General features: G+C 41.0%; 2 protein-coding genes across 2 annotated transcripts; one reads left to right on the forward strand and one right to left on the reverse strand.

Annotated features, from left to right (window-relative positions):
• Positions 1-10530, reverse strand: slc30a4 (solute carrier family 30 member 4). Its single transcript, XM_050040163.1, has 8 exons — positions 10395-10530; positions 9594-10081; positions 7719-7865; positions 4891-5044; positions 4372-4606; positions 3564-3669; positions 2658-2792; positions 1-1252 (listed from the first exon to the last, which is right to left on the reverse strand). The coding sequence occupies exons 2-8, from the start codon at positions 9988-9990 to the stop codon at positions 1098-1100; spliced, it is 1329 nt and encodes a 442-aa protein (XP_049896120.1). The 5' UTR covers positions 9991-10081; positions 10395-10530; the 3' UTR covers positions 1-1097.
• Positions 10531-10536: 6 nt separating this feature from the next.
• On the forward strand, positions 10537-19549 carry bloc1s6 (biogenesis of lysosomal organelles complex-1, subunit 6, pallidin). Its single transcript, XM_050040175.1, has 6 exons — positions 10537-10683; positions 10887-10988; positions 14131-14290; positions 16662-16749; positions 16855-16941; positions 18288-19549. The coding sequence occupies exons 2-6, from the start codon at positions 10925-10927 to the stop codon at positions 18405-18407; spliced, it is 519 nt and encodes a 172-aa protein (XP_049896132.1). The 5' UTR covers positions 10537-10683; positions 10887-10924; the 3' UTR covers positions 18408-19549.
• The last annotated feature ends 1068 nt before the right edge of the window (positions 19550-20617 follow it).

Consider the following 20617-nt stretch of genomic DNA (forward strand, 5'->3'; position numbering starts at 1 on the left):
CAAGATTAAATACTTTATTATAAACAAAAACACTGATCCAGTTCCTGATTTCTCTTGATGATTGATACCAGAGACATGAAAAGGTTTACCATAAGCCCCCCTGAAGCCTCTCAGAGAAAACACTATAAACACCATAACTGGCAAATTTTTAACTCACATCTTCCTCCCTGAAAACACTACAACTCTGAAATACTGAGGAGTTCACAGACCTGCCTGTGTTGTTATACTGTTACTGATATGAAAAAAGCTGAGTATAGAGTGTGAAGCTGGGACCGTACTGAGGTCGGTCCAACCACTGTAGCATTTATCCTTATTTAAAGTCAGACTGTGATTGTCAGTTGCGTGCTCCCCCACAATTCATTAAGAGGCATGCTAGAGTAACATGTTAAAAGTGTTGGTATTTTAAGTGTTGGTCAGTACAGACTGATTAAAGAATATCTAAAAAATCTGTGTTAAACAGACTTTGGCAGAGGAATATTAATGATTAAGTGCATCAGATGAGATGTGATGTCGACTAAAGGGACACAATGATAAAGGGGTTTTCTGCCTCACTGATGCTGGAGGTAAGGCGGACAGCTTATATGCACCGTGACCACAGTTATTATCCAATGGCATGAGGTAACTTTTCATGTGCTGACATCCTCGGTAAAATAATACAATCCTATTTTACAGTCTTCACACCTAGTAACAAAAAGTAAAACTTACATCTGATGACAGGACATCAGTTGTGATAAATCAAAAAGTAAAATACAAACAAAAAACTTAAACGTTGGAATAGGCTGTAATGGTGAATTAAGAGCAAGTTGTTTTCTTTCTGAGACTTCAAGCATTCAAATTCCCCTCGAAAGCTTTGCAAGCGTAAGAGCAAAAGGTCCCTGGAGGCTGTAGTGATCCTCTAATTAGAAGTGTGCTATTGCTTCACTGACCGTCCTTTGGCACCAGTCTTCTCACACTAACAAACAGTATACTGCGTCTCCTGCTATGGCACTGAGCTGTGACAGCGCTGCTACATCCAGGCCGCACTTCGTACCATACTCTCTGCCCTGTGGCTCCATGCAATGTACTGTGGAATTTAAGGTAAGCACAAGTCCCTCTCTTTAGGCGGTGGACTGCTGGCAGTTTGCGCAACTGTGTACCAGCCTCAGCCTGTGTGTCTGCACCTGCACTGTGCACCTGCTGAGACCATAGGTGTGAAGCAGCAGGTGACGGGCCTTGGCCTGGACGTCCTCCCAGTTGCTGGCACTAGAGGGCGCTGTGAACACAGAAATGCATTTAAATATCAAAGAAACCATTTAACAACAGACCTTATCCACAGCAGACATTTTGATATGTCATAGCAGGTTAACCGCAGGTGTAATTAATCAAGTTAAGAATGACTGCACTGGAGTTAGGTGAGACAGTTTCATAGGAATGGTTCGCTGGGACACTTAAAAGGGACACTCTGCTGATTTAAAACCAGGAGTCTCATTTATAAACATTGCATACGCACAAAACGAGGCCTGAAAGAGGTGAACGCAACTTCCCATTGATAAGTTGTGTCTATAAAATAGACTTGATGGGAGAAACTTTGACACATGCTTACAAACATTTTGGAGACTGGAAATCGGCAACTCAGATGGTGAGGTGAAAGCCTGACTGTAGAAGTTGTTGAATATTTTTTGGTGCACGCCATTTTTGGCTTTTGACCGTAAATATATTTTTTGTATGGATCCCCTGCACTGTTTTATAAATGAGACCCCAGGTCTGTGTCACCTCTGTGTGAGGAGTGTGTGCTGATGAACAGTGAACAGTGAGCAGGCTCCCCACCCGCCTTGACACTGTTCATCTGTACACACTCCTCAAACCAGTGACTAAGACGTGGTTAGGAATCTGCCAAGTATCCCTTTCGCTTAGCCATCGTTAAAGTACTACGTCTTTAATGACTGTAACCATGGTTCGATGACTGTGCTTTCCTGCTGTGACCAGTCGAAATGTCAGCTGACAAAAAGGTGTTTTCCCCTCGACTGTGTTTTTTCCAGTTAGTAGACCAAAAAAAGTCAACATACTCAAAGGGGACCTATTATAATTTTCTTATATTATTGAGATTCCTTAAAAATTTTGAGGATTTGATTTATTTCTTTGTCTTCCACGAAAATACATTCATTACCTTTGTGTTTTGGACTGTTGTTTAGTAACTTGTGATGCACATTTTTCACTGTTTTCTGACATTTTATAGACCAAACGATAAATGAATAATCAAGAAAATAATCGGCAGACGAGGCATAATGAAAATAATCATTAGTGACATTGCTATACTTTAGAATTAACGTACAAAAATACAACAACAACAAATCATTATTAATGAATTTGGGCTGAAACACCAAAAAAAATCAGGAAAAACATCACATCATGTTTGGAAGGCCCTTTATATGACCATCTACTTTAACTTTAATAGGACTGCAAGAACTACAAGTAAGAAATCTGACATGTAGGTTGTTAATAAATAAGTTAAAATAAATCAATAATCACTCTACATAGCTGATGATAACAATACTTTCCGTTTTTTGTGTGAAAACTAAGAAAGTAAAAGTAAACATGGGCAACTATTACTACTTTGTCCAAAGCTGACTATAATGCCTTCTCTTTGTCAGGTGCAGTGATGTCATGGAGCTACTCACTGAGTTGGAGATGTACTAGTGCTGCAGTCTTGTCAGCTGTCAGCGCCCACACGTTCAGCTCATCGACTGATTGGACGTCCTCCAGCTTCAGAAGGTCCTCTTTAATTCGTCGTGTGTCCAAATGTCTGGGAACACCTGACACAGCAGGATAAAGACAACACCTTAATGCACCTACACCACTCTAAATACTATGCAACATAATCTAACAGGACTCTGGGACTACAGTCCAGGGCTCAGGACCTGGGGCTAGGGACAATTAAAAATACATTTTGGGACTGATAAAGGACAAAAGACAGGCTCTGTCTTCAAAAAATAAATCTACCACTGTGATTAAACCGTACTCATTAATCTCTGATAAAGTTGTCAATGTAGACTTGTGTGCACATAATTCAAGTGCACAAACACACAGGCAGTGACAATGGTGTCCCAGAGTGTTGGTGAGATTTTACGCTCTCTGGTGTCACCAGCAGCCTAACTGGCAAAAGCGTGGAGGAGACAAAAACAAACAGAGACAAACTTCAACCACTGTTTCTGTCTGTCACTGGAGCATGCCAGACAGGTGGCTTTTTCACACACACACACACACATCCACACACAAAGTTTACAGATATTATTATTAAAAATAACTGTTGATTTATGAATTTAATGTATTTGGCATGAATAAATCAATGGATATGTATATTTCACACATGTTTTTACAACCTTTGAGCTAATTCAATTTTTTCAAGTTTTATTCATGCCACGCATCACTTTTAGTTTTGGAAACAATTTTATTGTACAAAAATAGTCACTGCACAATTGGGGCGGCCAGCATTTCCTTCGAGACAGTTTAAATACGTACTCTGAGACCATTTGGGACGGTGGTGACAACAAATTAAGTTAGATCCCGAAAGGCCGAAGACTTACCCTCCAGCACGATGACTGTTGTGTCTCGTACGATGCGGAATGTGGTGAAGAGAACCAGAATGGAGAAGATGTAGGTGCAGATTGGGTCTGCCAACTTGAACTCCGGCTGTGGAGTCAGAGGGTTACATCACATCAACCAAAAATCAAAGTTTTTTATATTTCTTGAACCATAATTAGTTACTATATTTAATGCAGACAGTTATCGAGCAGCTACTGCATGCTCAGCAAGTGAAATTTAAAAGTAGAGGCCACTAATTACATGCATCACTGGACTGCCACTAATTATTACCTCCGCCAAGGAGGTTATGTTTTTGGTTTGCTTTGTTTGTCTGTTGGTTTGTTTATCTGTCTGTTTGTCAGCAGGACTACAGAAATACTACTGGCCTGATATTCTTTAAACTTGGTGGAAGGGTGTAGCACGGGCCAAGGAGGAACCCATTACATTTTGGAGCAGATCCAAATTACAGGATGGATACACAAATAATTTTTTACTTTGGATAAGATTGTGAGAAACGGCATTTGGGCTTTGCCGAGGTCTGTACTCTCGGAGTGCCCTTCTAGTTCAACAAGGCTTAGTTGGGAAAGTCCACGTGTCACATCAACCTCCCTCTAAATTACCAGTTATGGGGTCAATAAGTAAAATTATTACTTTGGAAGGTACAAATTACTCTTTGATGCACAATGTAGCCGTAAATAGAAAAAGAAAATCAAGCTACTGAAAGTAAAGTTAAATTACATCAGACGAAAGAGATCTTAGAGACAGTTCTAGGAAGTAATAATAAAAATAACTGTGTTAATAGAAGGGTACCTTGAATCTGACAATGTAGGCAGCTATGAGCACCCCGATACTCTGGACGAGGTCTCCCAGAGCGTGGATGAAGGCAGCTCTTACAGCCAGGCTGCCATGCTGCCTCTGCTGCTGACCTGACGCTGCTGACTGTGAACTTGAGGCGGCTGCAGAGCCGTGAGAGTGACCATGGCCGTGAGAGTGACCATGGCCGTGAGAGTGGAGGTGTCCACCTTGGTTTAACAAGAAACCCATTCTAAAAGACACAAGAGAACAAAGCAAGAGATTTATTTTAAGCATCATCCTCACATTTATCTAATTATTGTTAAGCTGACTTAGAAACTGCAGTCAGTGACTCTCTGGTCTATAATCAAACATTAGACAATTTAAAGCTAATGAAGTACATTTAAGACAGAACTTTGGACTTAAACGTTAAATTTTTGCTGACACTCACTCGGTGTCTTTGTACTTTAGCTCTTATTTTGTAACAGCCACACAGTTTTCTCTCACTACACATTCACATATCAGAGTTTTTCTTACATGAGGTTTACAGCCACCCCCACTGCTGCAGTGATGAGCATGACATCTCCGTCGATGTCAAAGTCTTGGTGTATCGTCCTCTGAACGGCCTCATAGAGCAGGATGGCCGTCAGAATGTAGATGAGCACCACACTAAGGACCGCCGATACCACCTCTAGGTCAGGAAATCACAGTCAGTTGTGTATACAGAGCATGTTCGTAACTATAAATACAGAAGCTGGAAGAATGAACCTAAATACAATGAACAATAACAGTTAGCTAAACAGTACAGGGAAAAAACTATCTACTAGTGTAGGAAACAATACCAAAATAATGGAATAAATTATTCCACTTGGGGCGTCGGTGGCTTAGTGGATAGAGCAGACGCCCCATGTACAAGGCTGTTGCCGCAGCGGCCTGGGTTTGAGTCCAGCCTGTGGCCCTTTGCTGCATGTCATCTTTTTTTGTATGTCTCTGTACAGGACCTTAAACCTACCTCTGAGTATGAAAATCTGCTTTATAAATGAAACTGCCTTGCCTTTAATACACTGAGGTATGCTCTCATAAATCTCACTTTAGTCCTTGATGGAAATAAAACAAAATTCATGCCATTCTTCTGACCCAGAGATACAGATTACAATAATGTATAAAACATATCTCCACTCTCACCAGGTTTAATATTGAGAGGGTACTGGAATACAAATATTTTGGCCTCTGGCCTGATGGGAAATTACATTTAAAAACAGTCTCTCAAAGAAAACCCTGATGGTAAACTACAACAGAAACTGGTACCTTTATTACAGTAGCAAAACCAGCTCTCTCTGGGGTACAGGGAGAGGACTGTGAAGCAGTTTCCCTCTCACTTCCTGTATCACACAGATGCCGCCTCGACACTGAGGCCCCTAGGCTCCTTTCACTGTTCTGTCCTCACGATCATGACAGGTGAATCTTACATGAAGAAAGTGGTTGGCTGCAGGCCTTTATTTATTTACAGCCCTTGTCAGACAGCTGCCATCTTATACCTCATGTTTGCTGCTCTTGTGCTCTGGCCCGTTCTTAACCCGCTACACTAACTGGTTGATGCTTCAGGAACAGTGTGATCTAACAAAGACTGCTTTTACTGTTTCTGCAGCTTCATAGTCTGCAATGTCAGTCAAAAAAGGAAACACGCATACCTCTCTGTAACTGTGAGACTGTTCCCTGTAAGTGTCCTCTACAGTACCTGGATGTGATTAATTTAATTGAGCGTGTACCTTGTTTACCGTCTATTATTCTGTGTTATTAATGACTTTGTCTGTTTCAGTCATTGTGTTGTGTTTGTTTGTTTTCCCATTATCACTGTTTACCAACTAGCTATTAACAAGGGTTAATTACATGAAACTGGTTCACATTTGCTTCAGGCAACTGTGTGATCGTCAGCTTCTTACAGGGAAGCTTTAAAGGATCCAACTGCCTGCAGGCTAAAAAAAAGATGTTTGACAATGTCGGACTAAAACAAATACAAAGGTAATCTTGCCTTATTCTACATTTAAGTTAGGACTGCAAAATACATCTTTTTTTATCATCATCATGATGTTAACTTGCGAGATAAACATATTGAAAAATTGCACTTTGAATATAGTATCAATGTATTAAATTACATTCTGTCTGTAGGTGCTTTTTTGTCTGATTCGTGCCATGCTATTAACTCTCTGGCCAGTCAGACAGAGCCATCGCCAGTAAGTATAATCAGACAGTTGACTGATTGGGTAGATGCTTGAAAAAGTGAGTGAATGAGCGACATTACTAAATCTGCTCTACTGTCTTAGACTTTGCTCTCGTCTGTCTGTCGTTCTTTGTGCAAACAGACCACCCCACGTGAAGAGAGACACAGGCAGGCTTGTTTACTTCAATGATGAAATGACGTCAATCCTAAAACATCATAAAACACGGAAAGAACATTTAAAAACATACGACTGAGTTGTGAGAGATGACTTGTGTACTTGTGACTTCATTTATGTTGTGGTGTTTACAGGCGTTTTTTGCAGTGAAATTTTGGGGGCAAGTGAAAATTTCAAAAACGTGTGATGCTGTCTCTGACTCAAAGCCTGTAAGTATTAAGTGTCTCCTACAGAATTAGAATCTATTTCTGATGATAGAGTTGGGTAGGTGGGTGGTGCTGACAGTTGATTGCCGACATCAGCTGTTGCTGCCGTTTGGCATGGCGCAAAGCATCCCTCTGTGTGAGCTGTTCTCCTCCTGCTCTGCCTGATTTGCACAAGCTAACACAGCAACAGTGGCAAACATCCGACACTGAACTGTTAAACATACCCAACAATCTCACACTGACACCGAAATAGCTCGACTCTGTCATTAAATCTGTTGAGTAATGTTATCCAAGTGTTGCTAACAGTTAGCCCTATTATTGTGTATGTGTGTCATTCCCAGTAATTGCCATTTATCTCCATGAGTGATTGCAGCTATTTAGCAACAGTGTAGTGTTTAGTAATAAATCAGGACAGGTACCATCAAAGCAGTATTTTGCAGACATCTATCTGCACCTAACACCACAGTTACACTGTAACAGGAAAACTCCACCGGTGGAAACTAGAAACACTGTGGTGTTGTAAGGAAATGACAAATATTCATATATTCATAGGTAATGGGTGAAGTGACCTAAATTTATCTACTTATACCTAGAAGTATCAAATCTGATCTTGCTTGAACACCGCTGAACACACACTTTCTCCTTTGAACATGATTCATCGGCATCAAAACCACAAGTATCCGTTTGTCTCATTCATACAGAAGTGGAGAGAGAGGGGAAGTGGAAAGAGGAAGTGTGCAGGCGTCTGAGCTCAGAGGCTTACCAAGGCGATGCAGTCCGAAGGTGAACCTCCTGGTGGGTGGCTTAGTGGAGAGCCAGAGAGCCAGTAGGGAAAACAAAATGCCCACCACGTCTGTCAGCATGTGCACAGCGTCAGTCATAATGGCTAAGCTGTTTGATATGTAACCACCTGAAAGTAAAAGACAAGGTGAACAATGACAATGACATCGGCTGAGATCTATCTGAGATTTCTGTGCATGTACAGATCCTGAGATACAACACAAAAGTTTTGTTGGGTGCTGGCTCCGTGCAGATGTACATCAACAGCAAAGCACATGATTAAATTTCTTGGTATGTTGTAAACTTAAAAAAGCCGCAGGTACATTTAAAGGTTTTTCTTTTTTTCGTGATAATTTGCTCTGTAAATAATTGAATTTTGAAAACAGGGACAAAAACATAGCATACGATTTAATGTGACCCTGGGAAAATGAAATCTAATTTAAAAAGTGGAACTGTCGCACACTATCAGCAAAAATAGAATAAAGATGCTAAGGCTCAGTCACCACTTTTTTTTTTTATAGAAAACACAGACTCATAACGAAAGCAAAAGCCCTCTATCTCATGTAGCACTCTTATGTTTGGGCCATGGTTTTATTTTTGGGGTAATAATTTTCAACCAAAAAAAATGTATCCAAACATTAGTAAAAGACGTTAGCACTTTATAAAGATAAATCAATAATTTAAGAGATTTTTTAGCACAAGCAAGTCAGCAGGACGGGCTTTAAAAGGTTGAAATGGCCGTTTGACGTGTATAATCAATCACAGGGGCCTCTGGCTGCTTTCCAACCAGACAGACAGAAACTGCAGCAACTATGTGATAGCTGTGAGATACAGGTGATGGACCTGATAATACGAACACCTGCACAGCCCCTGATTCAAGTCTATAAAACAGCCCTGAACCAAATACTACAAAGCTTACTCTTTTTGAAACTGCATTCAATGGGTTAGGATTCAACTGAGGAGAAAATGTGTTAATGTGCATGGATGGATAACTGAACGGACCTACAAGGCACAGGTTCAGGGGCCCCCACTACACTTCACCTAAAAAATGTCACTGGAATTAGCATGAAACGACAAGAAAGAGGCACGAAAAGACCACAAGAGATGTGAAGGAACTACAGAGAGACACAAAATTACTACAAAAGGGGCAAAACAACCAAAAGAGACACAAAATGATGACAAAAAAAAGAGGCAAAATTACCACAAAGTCTCTGCATGTGTTTCCAGTCCTATGTAGGAGAGGTGTGAGGCCTTTTACATGTCTATGCCACTCATTTTAATGTGCATTATATCACCTGGCCTAAATTCAGCCAAAAGTACATCAGAAATATTCTCTCTTGTCTCTAGAGATCGTTAGGCATGCAGATCGTCTTGGGTTGTACACCCAGGTTTGGAGATATCTGTCTCTAACGTTCCTCCTTCCACCAATAGAGGTGAACAAAGTACACTCAAAAACAATAGCTACACTCATTAAAAATACAAAATCCCTGTGTGAAACAGCAACTCTGCTCCGTTCTCCTAAAGGTTAATGTTTTATGAGTTAGCGGTCTTTATTTCAGGCTAGATGGCCCACTTACACAATAAAACATTGCTGGAAACCCACTTTTCGGGGGCATGAGAGTTCATTTTCTAAACTCACTTAACTGTTGATAAGTGAAAGGAACCAACAATGCCTCACTCTGTTTGTTTATTGTAAGATATTGCATCACTAAGTTGTTTTTACTGGTCTTGTATAAACACATCTTCAAAGTCAGTTTGTCCTCCACCTCTCTGTAAAATGGTGCTCATAAAGTCTCCTGTGATATCGTGCAGTCATAAAATAATCAGGTAGTGTGGGGTTCACTCTGCACATGCTTACCTATAATTTCACCTATCATGAAAAGAAAATAGAGCAAAGCTGCAATGATCAGCCTCTTCATCACTCTCTTGTGCTTGATCATCTCCCTCTTCTTGGCGCAGTTGTCACAGGGGTCCATGTTCAACCCCGGGCTGCCCAGGCTGGAAGAGGAATCAAGCAGGGAGTCATCATCATCCGCCACCACCAGCGTGTTCACCGCCACCCCGTTGGACGGAGCTCCGGCGGAGTAGTCCGACATCTCCCCGGACACCACCACCTTCAGCTTGTTAAATTTGGGGGTGTCATCGTCCACCAGCTCGTCGGAGAAGTCAAAGGGCGCCGTGTCGCTCAGGTCCCAGTCGCTCCGCTCCCTCCTGAAGGCGGACCGCACCTTGCCCAATAGGTTCCCACCTGACATCTTTAATAATTATGTGAGCTCCGTGTGTAGGTTAGTGTCCTCCGAGGTAATCATTCACATTGTTGTGGGTTGAAATACTTCATTTTAGGAGCTGGAGGAGACAAAGAAACGAAAGTGACACCAGAGATCCCAGTTACACGCCAGGATAACTCAGCAATTTCATCAACCCAAGATGCCAGCGGTTATTCAACTCAAGCTGGTGACTTAATACGTTAAAGGTACATCACTGACTCGCTCACATTCCCCACATGAGCTGATAAACTTTGGGTCCTCTTGAAAAAAAGCATTGGGCTAAACAGTGACAAGCTAGCTAGTAAAGGTTAGCTATCTTGTCATTTCAGCTCGCAACACACAGACAACCCTCGTAATGTGGTAGTTTGTTAAGAAATATGAGCCGAACTTACCTTATAGTGTTACTTCACCGCTGTACTAACTTAGTTTGTCAGTGGATTAAAAACTGTCATGGTAATGCTGGTGTAAACATCAGAGCCGTAAGACTACCTCCGCACTCGGAAGTAACACTAGCAAGTTTGGTTACGCCCGCAGTCACGTGATGACGTGAGCGTCACATGACGTTTTTTTGCCTAGACGCAGCAACAAATCCAAAATCTTTCCCCGCTGTCTCCTCTGCTTTTGGTCGAAATAACTCAACTCTTCACACCTCCAACTGCTGTTGAATAGAGAGTCAAACAGGTAAGATGTTACAGAGTAGGTGAAGTGTTTACAGGGTGTCTGGGTGCTAATGTGTCACGTTGAACACATTATGAAGCAGCTCAGTGAGCTAGCTAAAATACTTCCTCAGCAGTCAGATGCTGTGATGTCGTGATAAATAACTAATGGCTGATAATTTCCGTCTGATAAAAATCTGTCTGGATTCTTGGTGAATGTTTTTTTAGGCTATTTAAAGCAGTCTGGGCCAACAGAGTCGTTGCACATGGAGGTAGAGGAGATGGAGGATGAAGGACCTTCGCTCCAGAGTGAACCTCCAAGCAGTGAAGGTGTGTGTGTTTAACCTGCTCTCTGCTGTGTACACCTGTTTGGCCTGCAATGACCAGGCTGCATGAACATCAGTATAGATTACCTGAATCCAGCTCATGCATACTCATTCACTTGTAAGTGACCACCACTAACTTGTGGGTGGTGTAAGGGAGTGTTCTTCACTTGTCAGAGGAGGAGGGTGGCGAGGGTGTGACTTTCTTTAAGGTCCAATACCCATACTACCATACTATATAGTATGCCAGAACAAGATTTAGTATGTCCTAATACATAGTATGTCAAATGCAGTATGCCAAAAATACCAGGATGTTCTGCTACATCCAGTCCAAGTTTGCTGTATGCAAGCCAGCATGCTTTTCTGGCTATTCTGACCCACAATCCTCTGCGTTGTGGACAAGACATAACATCCACTGAGGCACAAACAGATGACAGCTGATTGACGGTTGTCAGAAGTCCCAATGATGGATGACAGCACATTCATGTTACTGATGACCAGTAGTAATAACAGGAATAATGATTGTTTAAGTAAACAAAAAAACAGCAGAGCTCTGTGGGTTAATCTCCGTCTCTGGCAAACTCAGTAAGCAGCATTTGTTTTATCTCCATGGTAACAGATATAAAAGCAAGAGGATCAAAATTCAGGGTGTAATGTTATGAGGAAGTAGTATGTCTCGATTGTGTGCATACTGCATGCAACAGCACATACTTTTTAAGGGCATCTGCAGTACCCACTAAAGGTAAAAAGAAAAAGTATGCGATTCAGAACGCACGCTTAATTTTTTATAATTTGTTTTTTTTAATATCTTGACTCTCACTTTTCTCCCCTAAGCTACAATTGCTTTTCCTTGAGCCCCACTGAGTGATGGGGGAAACTGCATTACCCTCCCTCCACCATAAATAACCATATTTTTCTTATTCATTGATTCACTTTTTTTCCGTAATAGCTTTTTCTGTTAGGGGTCGCAGAGGGGCTGGAGCCTATCCCAGCTGACATTGGGTGAGAGGCAGGGTACACCCTGGACAGGTCACCAGACTATCACATGGCTGACACATAGAGACAGACAACCATTCATGCTCACATTCACACCTCAGGCCAATTTAGGGTCACCAGTTAACCTGCATGTCTTTGGACTGTGGGAGGAAGTCGGAGTACCCGGGGAAAACCCACACTGACACAAGGAGAACATGAAAATGCTGCACAAAAGTGCTCCCCCACCCCTGGGATTCAAACCAGGAACCCTCTATGAGGCAACAATGCTAACCACTGCACCACCGTGCTGTCATATATTTTATACAACAGTGGCAGTAGCTTCCAGAATAATATCAGTAACTCGGCACAGCAAATGTCATTGGATTTTGAAAACTTACCCTTTGATGTTTGAAAGTTGAAAATGAAATCCTGGAGTTGAAAAAAGCTTTGGTTTTTCACTGTTGTCATATATGTGGTAGCACAGAATTTAATGTTTTTGGTGAAGTTTTAAGTGAGAATTTTTATCACTATTTTACGCTTAGATTTACTGAAGGAAGCGTCATTGTGCATGATGTGTTCAGCTACCTTCAGAAATTGAAAAAGAAACAACGATAATTTCTGTGTTTACAGTTTCTGGCTGTGATAAGTGGTGTAATTCTGGAGACTTTTAAAGACAACATGCCTTTCAAACCCACCAGTGGGTTTTGGGATTCAGAGGATATTTAAAATAAACATAAAATACAACCATTTAAAGTTGTATGCCACTTCCCTGAGCCAAAAAACCCCACAAGTCTTTCCCCAGTGCTTATAAAACTATTTGACATGCCTCCCATGTTTTGCAGCACCACCTACCCCTTCATAAGTAACAAACAGTCCCTAAGGAAGGGACGGTGAGTATCAAAACAATGTTAACAATTAAAGGTTAGACATGCAGTTTATTTATGTATCTATTTAACCTTTTTGTACAGAGCAGGTTGGCACTATGTTCCAATCTGAGTGACAGTGTGACATCCTGGCCGTTAGTCTCTTTAGTCTCAACAATGGATCCTGCACTTCCCATAATGCAAGTCAAAGGCATCTTTGTTTGTGCCGTGTTCATGTGATATTCGGTATCGTAATTACCAGTTCCTGATTTGCAAATAGTGTTCATGTCAATGTCCAAGTCATGATTATGACTCAGAATTTTCTTCTGATATATTCAGCTTGGTGCATAATAAGACAGAAGTGCCTGACAAACCAACCAAACATGTTTCCCTCACATTAGCCAAACTGTGTTTCTCGAGGTAATTAAACTCAAATTTCATCGATACAGTGTTACATTGTCAATCCAGTTTTTTAAACCCTTACTCAACCAACTCTGCAATCATATCAAGTCGTCTAATGACAAACACCCACAAGTTGTAAACATGGGATTTTTTTCTTATCTTTACCATCTTTCCTGTATGACAAGAAAGCCGCAGTATACTCTCCCTGACGTATTAACACCTACATTATAACCTTCACACCTCCAGTTTGTCAGGCAGACTTTTAGTTAAAGTTAGTTTAAGCCCAGATGGAGATAACCTTTAAGATTTCATCAGGGTTATTTTCACAGAATTTATAAAAAAAAAAAAGTCACATAGGAAATTATGCAACTGTTTTCCCAGGCTGAGTGGTACCATGATGAGTAGACTCACCTTTATGAGTAAAATCCACTCATACCGTGAAACAAACAACAGGAACAGATGGAGTCATTAATAAAATAGAATACTAGACAGTAAAAAAGGTACAGGTGTAGTCACAGACAAGCAGAGGATGGTTATTGTGAACAGCCATGGAATTATAAAGAGGTATAAATGTTTTGATTCTGTGACATTGCAGAATATTTTAGGAGGTCACTGCATTATCAGCACAAGCGGTCAATCTTATGTAACTCAGGGGACAGATTTCTTGAAGCAGTGAGTTAAGCTAGAATTTCAGAGCAGCAACTGTGAGATACAAGATTAGATGAGCAATTTTCCACAGCACTATTGCAGACAGTTCATCACTGTGCAGAACCCAACAGATTAGTTTAAGTGTGTTCATGAACAAATTGCACTCCAAAATGTCTGTCTATTCCTATCACATGCTACAATTGGTTCATGCATAGAATGGTCTCTTAATGCTCTGCACATTTTTTGTTAAATATTTGACAGATCTCCAGTTGTCACAGCAGGAATCACTGCTTCTGGAGAGCTCGGCCCCTGTAGAGAACGCGTTTGTGGATCAGAAAGCAGTGGAAAAACTCACAGAGGGATTACTCTCTCACTACCTACCAGATCTACAGAACTCTAAACGAGCCCTCCAAGAGCTCACGTGAGTATTTCCTTACTTGGGGTTTCATTACATCCAACACTCGATGGATATTGCAGTATTTCTCAGTGCCTTGTCATCAGTAATGTCACCACACAATCTTAATCAGCACTTTTTTCTTCTGCTGATGGCAAAAACTGTAAAAGTGGTAGGGAAATAGAAAAAAATCAGTAAAGGGAAGGGAAGGGAAATATGTGCCATGATACAGCCAGTTTATGGTGGTTATATTCCAAAGGATTTCTTCCAACAGGTTCAAACTGCGCAGATTTGTTAGGTCCCTTGGTGAATAAGCCCCTGGGGGATTTGAGTTTTTGTCTTTGCCTCTGTGGAAAACTCCATGAGATTAAGGAGTTATAAACCAAAAACCATGCCATGCTAAAGGAATCTGACTAAACTTATAATAGGCTTTGGAGCCATGCAAACATACCTGTAAATTAAACCTTTTATATTTACCTCTTGCCTTTTAAATATTAGTGTAGTTTAGTTAATTAGCTAATTAAACAGGGCCTTGCGCAACATAACTGTTAAGCCTGAGTTAGCGATATAGCGTATTTGGATCTGTGGCCCCCTGGCAGGAAAAAAATTAAAAGACAACATAGACAGAACAATATAGGCAATTAAAAGCAAAACAATGTGCAAGCAAAACAGATCTTACATATAGTACATCACGTATAAAACATCATACAAAATACACATCATATAGTCTTGGCAAACAGTGGATTCCTTACAAAGGTTTAGATCAGTGATCACATGATTGGTTTGTCGTGAGACATGTTTTAAGTGTTGTTTGAAAATACTGAAACTTCTGCATTTTCTGATATGTGTCAGAACTGAGCTCCATATATCTGCCTCTGTGACTGAAAGTGCTGATTCTCCAAAAGCAGTTTTTCTAAATTTAGCTGAGCAGTCACCTCTGGCTGATGCCCTGTTCTTCCTAGCATTGTCCCTGCAGAATGACACAAATAGATTTAAGTGGTGGTGGTGGTGGAGGCGCAAGGCCATGAATTAACTCATATATTAGTCACATATCTGCAAAAGAAAGAAAGCTGTCAAAGATCAGTAAGTTATATTTTTGAATGATGATACAATGATGATAGCTTCTTGTTGTCACACCTGCCTGGGACCAGCTTGTAGCACATTGAGATGACTGCAAGAAAGTCATTGAGTGCATAAAGAGCTCAGCGAATAGAGGCAGTTAGTGTTTAGTATGTCTAAAATTAATTAGATTAGCTCTGACACTGACAAAGTGCATAAGCCAGTTTGGACAGATGGGTTTTGGGATGGGATTTGAAGGATGTTATGCTGTTGGACTGTCGAATGTGTGAAGGTAGGGAGTTCCAGAGCCTGGGGGCAGTGCAGCTGAAAGCCCTGGCACCCATGGTGCTGAGGCGTGAGGTGGGAATGGTCAGGAGACCAGCAGAAGAAGAGTGCAGGGAGCGGGAGGGGGCGCACTCCTGGAGGAAGTCAGAGAGACAGGTGGGGGCTAGGTTGTGGAGGGCTTTGAAGGTGAGCGTTGGGTTTTTGTAATTAATCTGGTACTGAACAGAGACCCAGTGTAGTTGGAGGAGAATGGGGGTGAAGTGGTCGGATGATTCGGTGCGGGTGATGATCTGGGCAGCAGAGTTTTGAATGATTTAAAGCCTGTTAATGAGTTTGGTGTGAGGGTCAGGGAGTACTGCATTACAATAGTCAGTACGAGATGTGACAAAGGCATGGACCAAGACATCACTGCTGGACTGGGACAGTAATGGGTGGAGTCTGGAAATGTTGCGGAGGTGGAAGAATGCAGCCTGGGTAATATTTTTTATGTATGGTTTGAATGAAAGAGTGCTTTCCAGAATGACGCGGCTCTTGACGTGGCTGGAGAAAGGTACAGTGATGATGTGTGGGATGTGGGTGCTGACTAGAAAGTGAGCAGTGATAAACTATTCTTTAAAAAAAAAAATCTTCCATTACAAACTTCTGTTTTGTGGTATGTGAACGATAAGTTGATAAGAAGATAAGTGAAATGTCTCTAAAAACGAGCTGTCTTTGCCTGCACAGCAGTCAGTTGTGTAGTTCAGATACATTGATATACACAGACACTGGTATGCAGTAGTCAAATGGGAGGCACTGGAAGGACTGGATGGATGGGTTGACCAGCTGCTTTAATGCTGGTAGTGCTGAGTATCTTAACTTATCAACATGCTGGTGTTCATTTTTGTGTGTCAAGTCATAACAAACAACCTGAAGTGTATTTTACAAACTCTTCTTAACTTCTTAACATCCTGTTGTTGTCTAAATTATTAGCATATATTAATTTTTTTATTACCCATTGACCTGATTAAAAAAAAAACGCACTTGATTTCTTCCTCTTCATTTTTGTCTCAACCAGACAAAATCAGCTGGTCCTGTTAGACACACTGGACCAGGAAGTCACCAAGTTCAGAGATTGTAATGCCTTACTGGACCTCAATTCACTGGTATGTTTGAACTGAATTATAATCTCATTTTTACACACTTATTGTTGCCTGTATTATGTACACCAGCCCACAAGAATGATTTCTAACTCAGTTTACTGTCTTTAGTTTACAGAGGCGAAGGTTTACCACAACAAACTAGTGAACATAAGGAAAGAGATGATTATGCTCCACGAGAAGACAACTAAATTAAAGGTACTGCTCTTTAACACGAGTGTTGTCAAAGCATTTGTATAAATGACGTTATGCTCAAAGTTCAGTAGCAAATATTGATGGATGGATGCATGAATAAAAGGATAAAGGGAAATTGCTGTATTTTTTACCTGGAACTATTTTCCATATTTTTGTGTCCAAGTGGCTAATAGAGACAACATTTTTTTTTACATTGGTTCAGTATTTAGAGAAAACGCTGCAGCAGTGAAACAGGTTGCAGTGTAATCTGTACAGACAATTGTGCACCATCAGTTTATATCCACTAAAAGTGCTTGTTTTTGCCACTGACAGGCTCAGATTTTTATTATAAGTGTCTGTCAACTTCACAGAAAAGACCCTACAGAGAAATTAAATGTTTTTCTTTACTTTTCATTGATGAAGTGTTTTTGTAATTGTGTGTAACCAAGACTCGCTCAAGAAGAAGTCCACCCATTCATCCATTTTCAGCCGCTTATCCGATGTCGGGCCGCACAGATCGTAGCCTTCCAGACGTCCCTCTCCCCAGCAACGCTTTCCAGTTCCTCCTGGGGGATCCTGAGGCTTTCCCAGGCCAGACAAGATATGTAGTCCCTCCAGCGTGTTCTGGGTCTGCCCCGGGGCCTCCTACCAGTGGGACGTACCCGGAACACCTCTAAGGAGAGACGTCCAGGAGGCATCCTGATCAGATGCCCAAACCACCTCAGCTGACCCCTTTTGACGCGAAGGAGCAGTGGCTCTAGTCCGAGCTCCGTCTGGGTGTCCGAGCTCCTCACCCTATCTCTAAGGCTGAGTCCAACCACCTTTCTGAGGAAGCTCATTTTGGCTGCTTGTATCCGCCACCGAGAAAGGAAGGAGAAGTCTTGTTCTGACTTTTCCGTATTGTCAAAATTAGCTAAATATTCAGCCATGACACTGAAAATCTTTTAAATAACACTAAGGTACACTTTCTGCACTCCAACAACCTCTTCCCAACACTCCTATCTCCAACTCCAAGTCACCTTTATTGAGATTTCAAAACGAGCCCTCTCCTTGAGCAAGACTTGGTCACCATAACAAACAAACCAGCAAAATATAATGAAAAATATGTGTCATTTCTCTTTCTCCATAGGGTCTTTTCCATAATGTTGTCAGACACTTAAAGTAAGAATCTGAGCCTGTCAGTGGCAAAACAAGCACTTTTAATGGCTGTAAATTACAGCCGTCTCGCTCAGTACTGGACCGATTTCTTTCTCCATTAGTCTCTTTGACATAAAAACGTGGGAAAATAAGGTCCAGGTTGAAAAAACTATAGACGTTTCCCTTTAAACAAAGCCTACACTGATCAAATGTTGACTTTTGTTCTCTCTCAGAAAAGAGCTCTGAAGCTGCAGCAGCAGAAGCAGAAGGAGGCGCTGGAGAAGGAGCAGCAACGTGAGAAGGAGCTGGAGAGGGAGAGGCAGCTTATTGCCAAACCTGCGAAAAGAACTTAGGATCATCCCCAAGTATGTCTGCTGTATTAATGGACCATACAGGTGCTTTTTGCATGCCTTAGCCTATTTATTATTTGTCAGCTATATGTTGCATTACTGCGGACCGTTTTCCAAAGCTAAAGTATTTTAGATCTGTTTTTTAAAGATGATTTTTGGGGCATTTGGGACAGTGTGTACCATCTCAAGTCGCTTTCATGTCTCAGTATTTTATTTTATGTACAGACTATTTCAATTGGAGGTGTTAGAAATCAACTTGAGTCTAGGTTCACCTGTTGGCTACTGAAATACTTTTTAAAAAGTTTTAGGGGGCAGCTTCTGCAAAGAAATGGTATGAAGTTGTTAAAATAGGACTGAGATTGACTCAACATTTGGTTCATCCTAGTCTCCAGCAGTATTACAGAATAGACTGTAAACTTCTGTAATTATCATTCTGTGTTTCTGGCAGAACATGCTTGACTTTAGGGACGTGAGTTGTGTAAAGTAAAGTGTAAAACCATCTTTAGTGAAAGAAATAGATTAACAAAAATCCATTAAGAAAATTTTTTAAGACTAATACAAGGAGAGTTATATGCTTTGGGAAATGGTTCACTTTATAGACAGTATGTGTGACTCTGAGTAAATGGGCTAAAACGTGCAAAAGGTCAGGTATGATCCTTTATGTTGGACATTGCCAAGATCACCACAAACCAAAGACATGGACTAAATCAAATGCTGGTACTTCCCACTATCAACCTCTGGTGACAAACACAAACTCGAGCACTTCCCCGAGAGTGGAAGAAATCACTCAAAGACACTTTTGCAGCCATCAGACAATGACCGGGAGGAGAATCAGTGCATTTGCTGTCTTTTCTTGAAGAAAAAGTGTTGATATATGTCATTGCGGGGCTTCATGCCTCATTAGTGTTGAATGTTATAAAACAGGTATGTTGTTTAAAATCAAATAGGTCTGCACTAAACTTAACTGACTGTATTTGTGGGGTCCAGATGATGTGAGGATGGATGATAATATTTACCAAACTCTGCCCCCATCATACACAGCATGTGTACATTTGTTTAACAGACCTTTCAAGAGGCTTCTATGCACTACTTAACGCCTGGAACTCCACTGTTTGTACAATTAATAATTAAAGCTACAAAAGCTGGTTTGTTGTAAAGTGACTTACATTTTTAATCTTTCTGGTTTCAGTATCTTCTTAGCTGGGCACTACAGCCCTGGTTCCTGACCCCCACTAGGAGTCGCCAAAGCTCCACCGTGGGGTGGTAAGGCCTTCTTTTTAAGGGGTGTGAGAAACGTTTTTAGACCGTGTAAAGTCAGCTTATGTCAGTATTTCAGTATTTCTGTGGGGAAGAAATGAAATTGTTATTTCTAAAGTTTAGGTTTTTATTAAAGAATAAACTTCGAAAAATTGTAAATGGATAGCGACACGGTGAAGAACTGAACACAAGCTGTAACTACAGAGCCTTCACTCTCTGCTTAACAGCCTCGTCCTGCATCAGAAAAATACACAGTTTTAACAACCAAAGAGCCAGTAGAACAATGACTAAATGTCAGGGAGAAGAAAACACTGAATTTGAACACTGAAAACTCATCTCTAATGCAGTATTCACAGGAAATGATTTGCTCAAAATTCAGCCGCATTGCCTCCTGCGGTTATGGTGTTTTCTATTATTTTGTACAGTTTATCAGTTGTTCTATGCTGTTATTGTTATACATTTATTATAATATGAAATATCCATAGTAGATGTCACTTTGTCAGGGGTCATCAGTTTACCCAATGATAGAAAAGAGCTCCCCTAGAGCACTATGTAGGATTTAGGGAGATTTAGTGACATCGGGATTGCAGACTGCCATCAGCTGAAACTTCTCCTGGTTAGAGTTCCTTCAGTGCTGGTTGTTCAGGCAATTTTTACCAGGAGGGGTAATGTCTCCATATCTAGAACATGGTGTAAACTTCCTCTTTTCAGCCTCGTGTGCTTGATTGATACTATAAACTGTAGTAAGTATCTCAGTCCATCAGGTGTCAGCAGAGACCAGACTTTATTTCACCAGAGTTCGAGCTGTGATGATAAAATGTGCTCTTTGGAGTTTCTGCAGGTTTTGGCTTTAGCATTTCTGCACCACCTGGTGTTACTGATTAGCACAGAGGAAGATCTTTTCAGTGAGTTTATCCAGTGTAATCTTAAGTTAAAATAAAATCCTGCAGAGTCTT

This window comes from Epinephelus moara, chromosome 1 (assembly GCF_006386435.1).
Source record: "Epinephelus moara isolate mb chromosome 1, YSFRI_EMoa_1.0, whole genome shotgun sequence".
Classification (NCBI taxonomy): domain Eukaryota; kingdom Metazoa; phylum Chordata; class Actinopteri; order Perciformes; family Serranidae; genus Epinephelus; species Epinephelus moara.

Coding starts and splice junctions, on each gene's coding strand:
- bloc1s6 (XM_050040175.1), top strand. CDS start 10,925: ATGGAGGTAGAGGAGATGGAGGATGAAGGACCTTCGCTCCAGAGTGAA. Junction 10,989..14,130: donor TGAACCTCCAAGCAGTGAAG/GTGTGTGTGTTT, acceptor AATATTTGACAG/ATCTCCAGTTGTCACAGCAG. Junction 16,750..16,854: donor TACTGGACCTCAATTCACTG/GTATGTTTGAAC, acceptor TACTGTCTTTAG/TTTACAGAGGCGAAGGTTTA.
- slc30a4 (XM_050040163.1), bottom strand. CDS start 9,990: ATGTCAGGTGGGAACCTATTGGGCAAGGTGCGGTCCGCCTTCAGGAGG. Junction 7,866..9,593: donor CATGATAGGTGAAATTATAG/GTAAGCATGTGC, acceptor TTTTACTTTCAG/GTGGTTACATATCAAACAGC. Junction 2,793..3,563: donor AACAGTCATCGTGCTGGAGG/GTAAGTCTTCGG, acceptor CTGCTGTGTCAG/GTGTTCCCAGACATTTGGAC.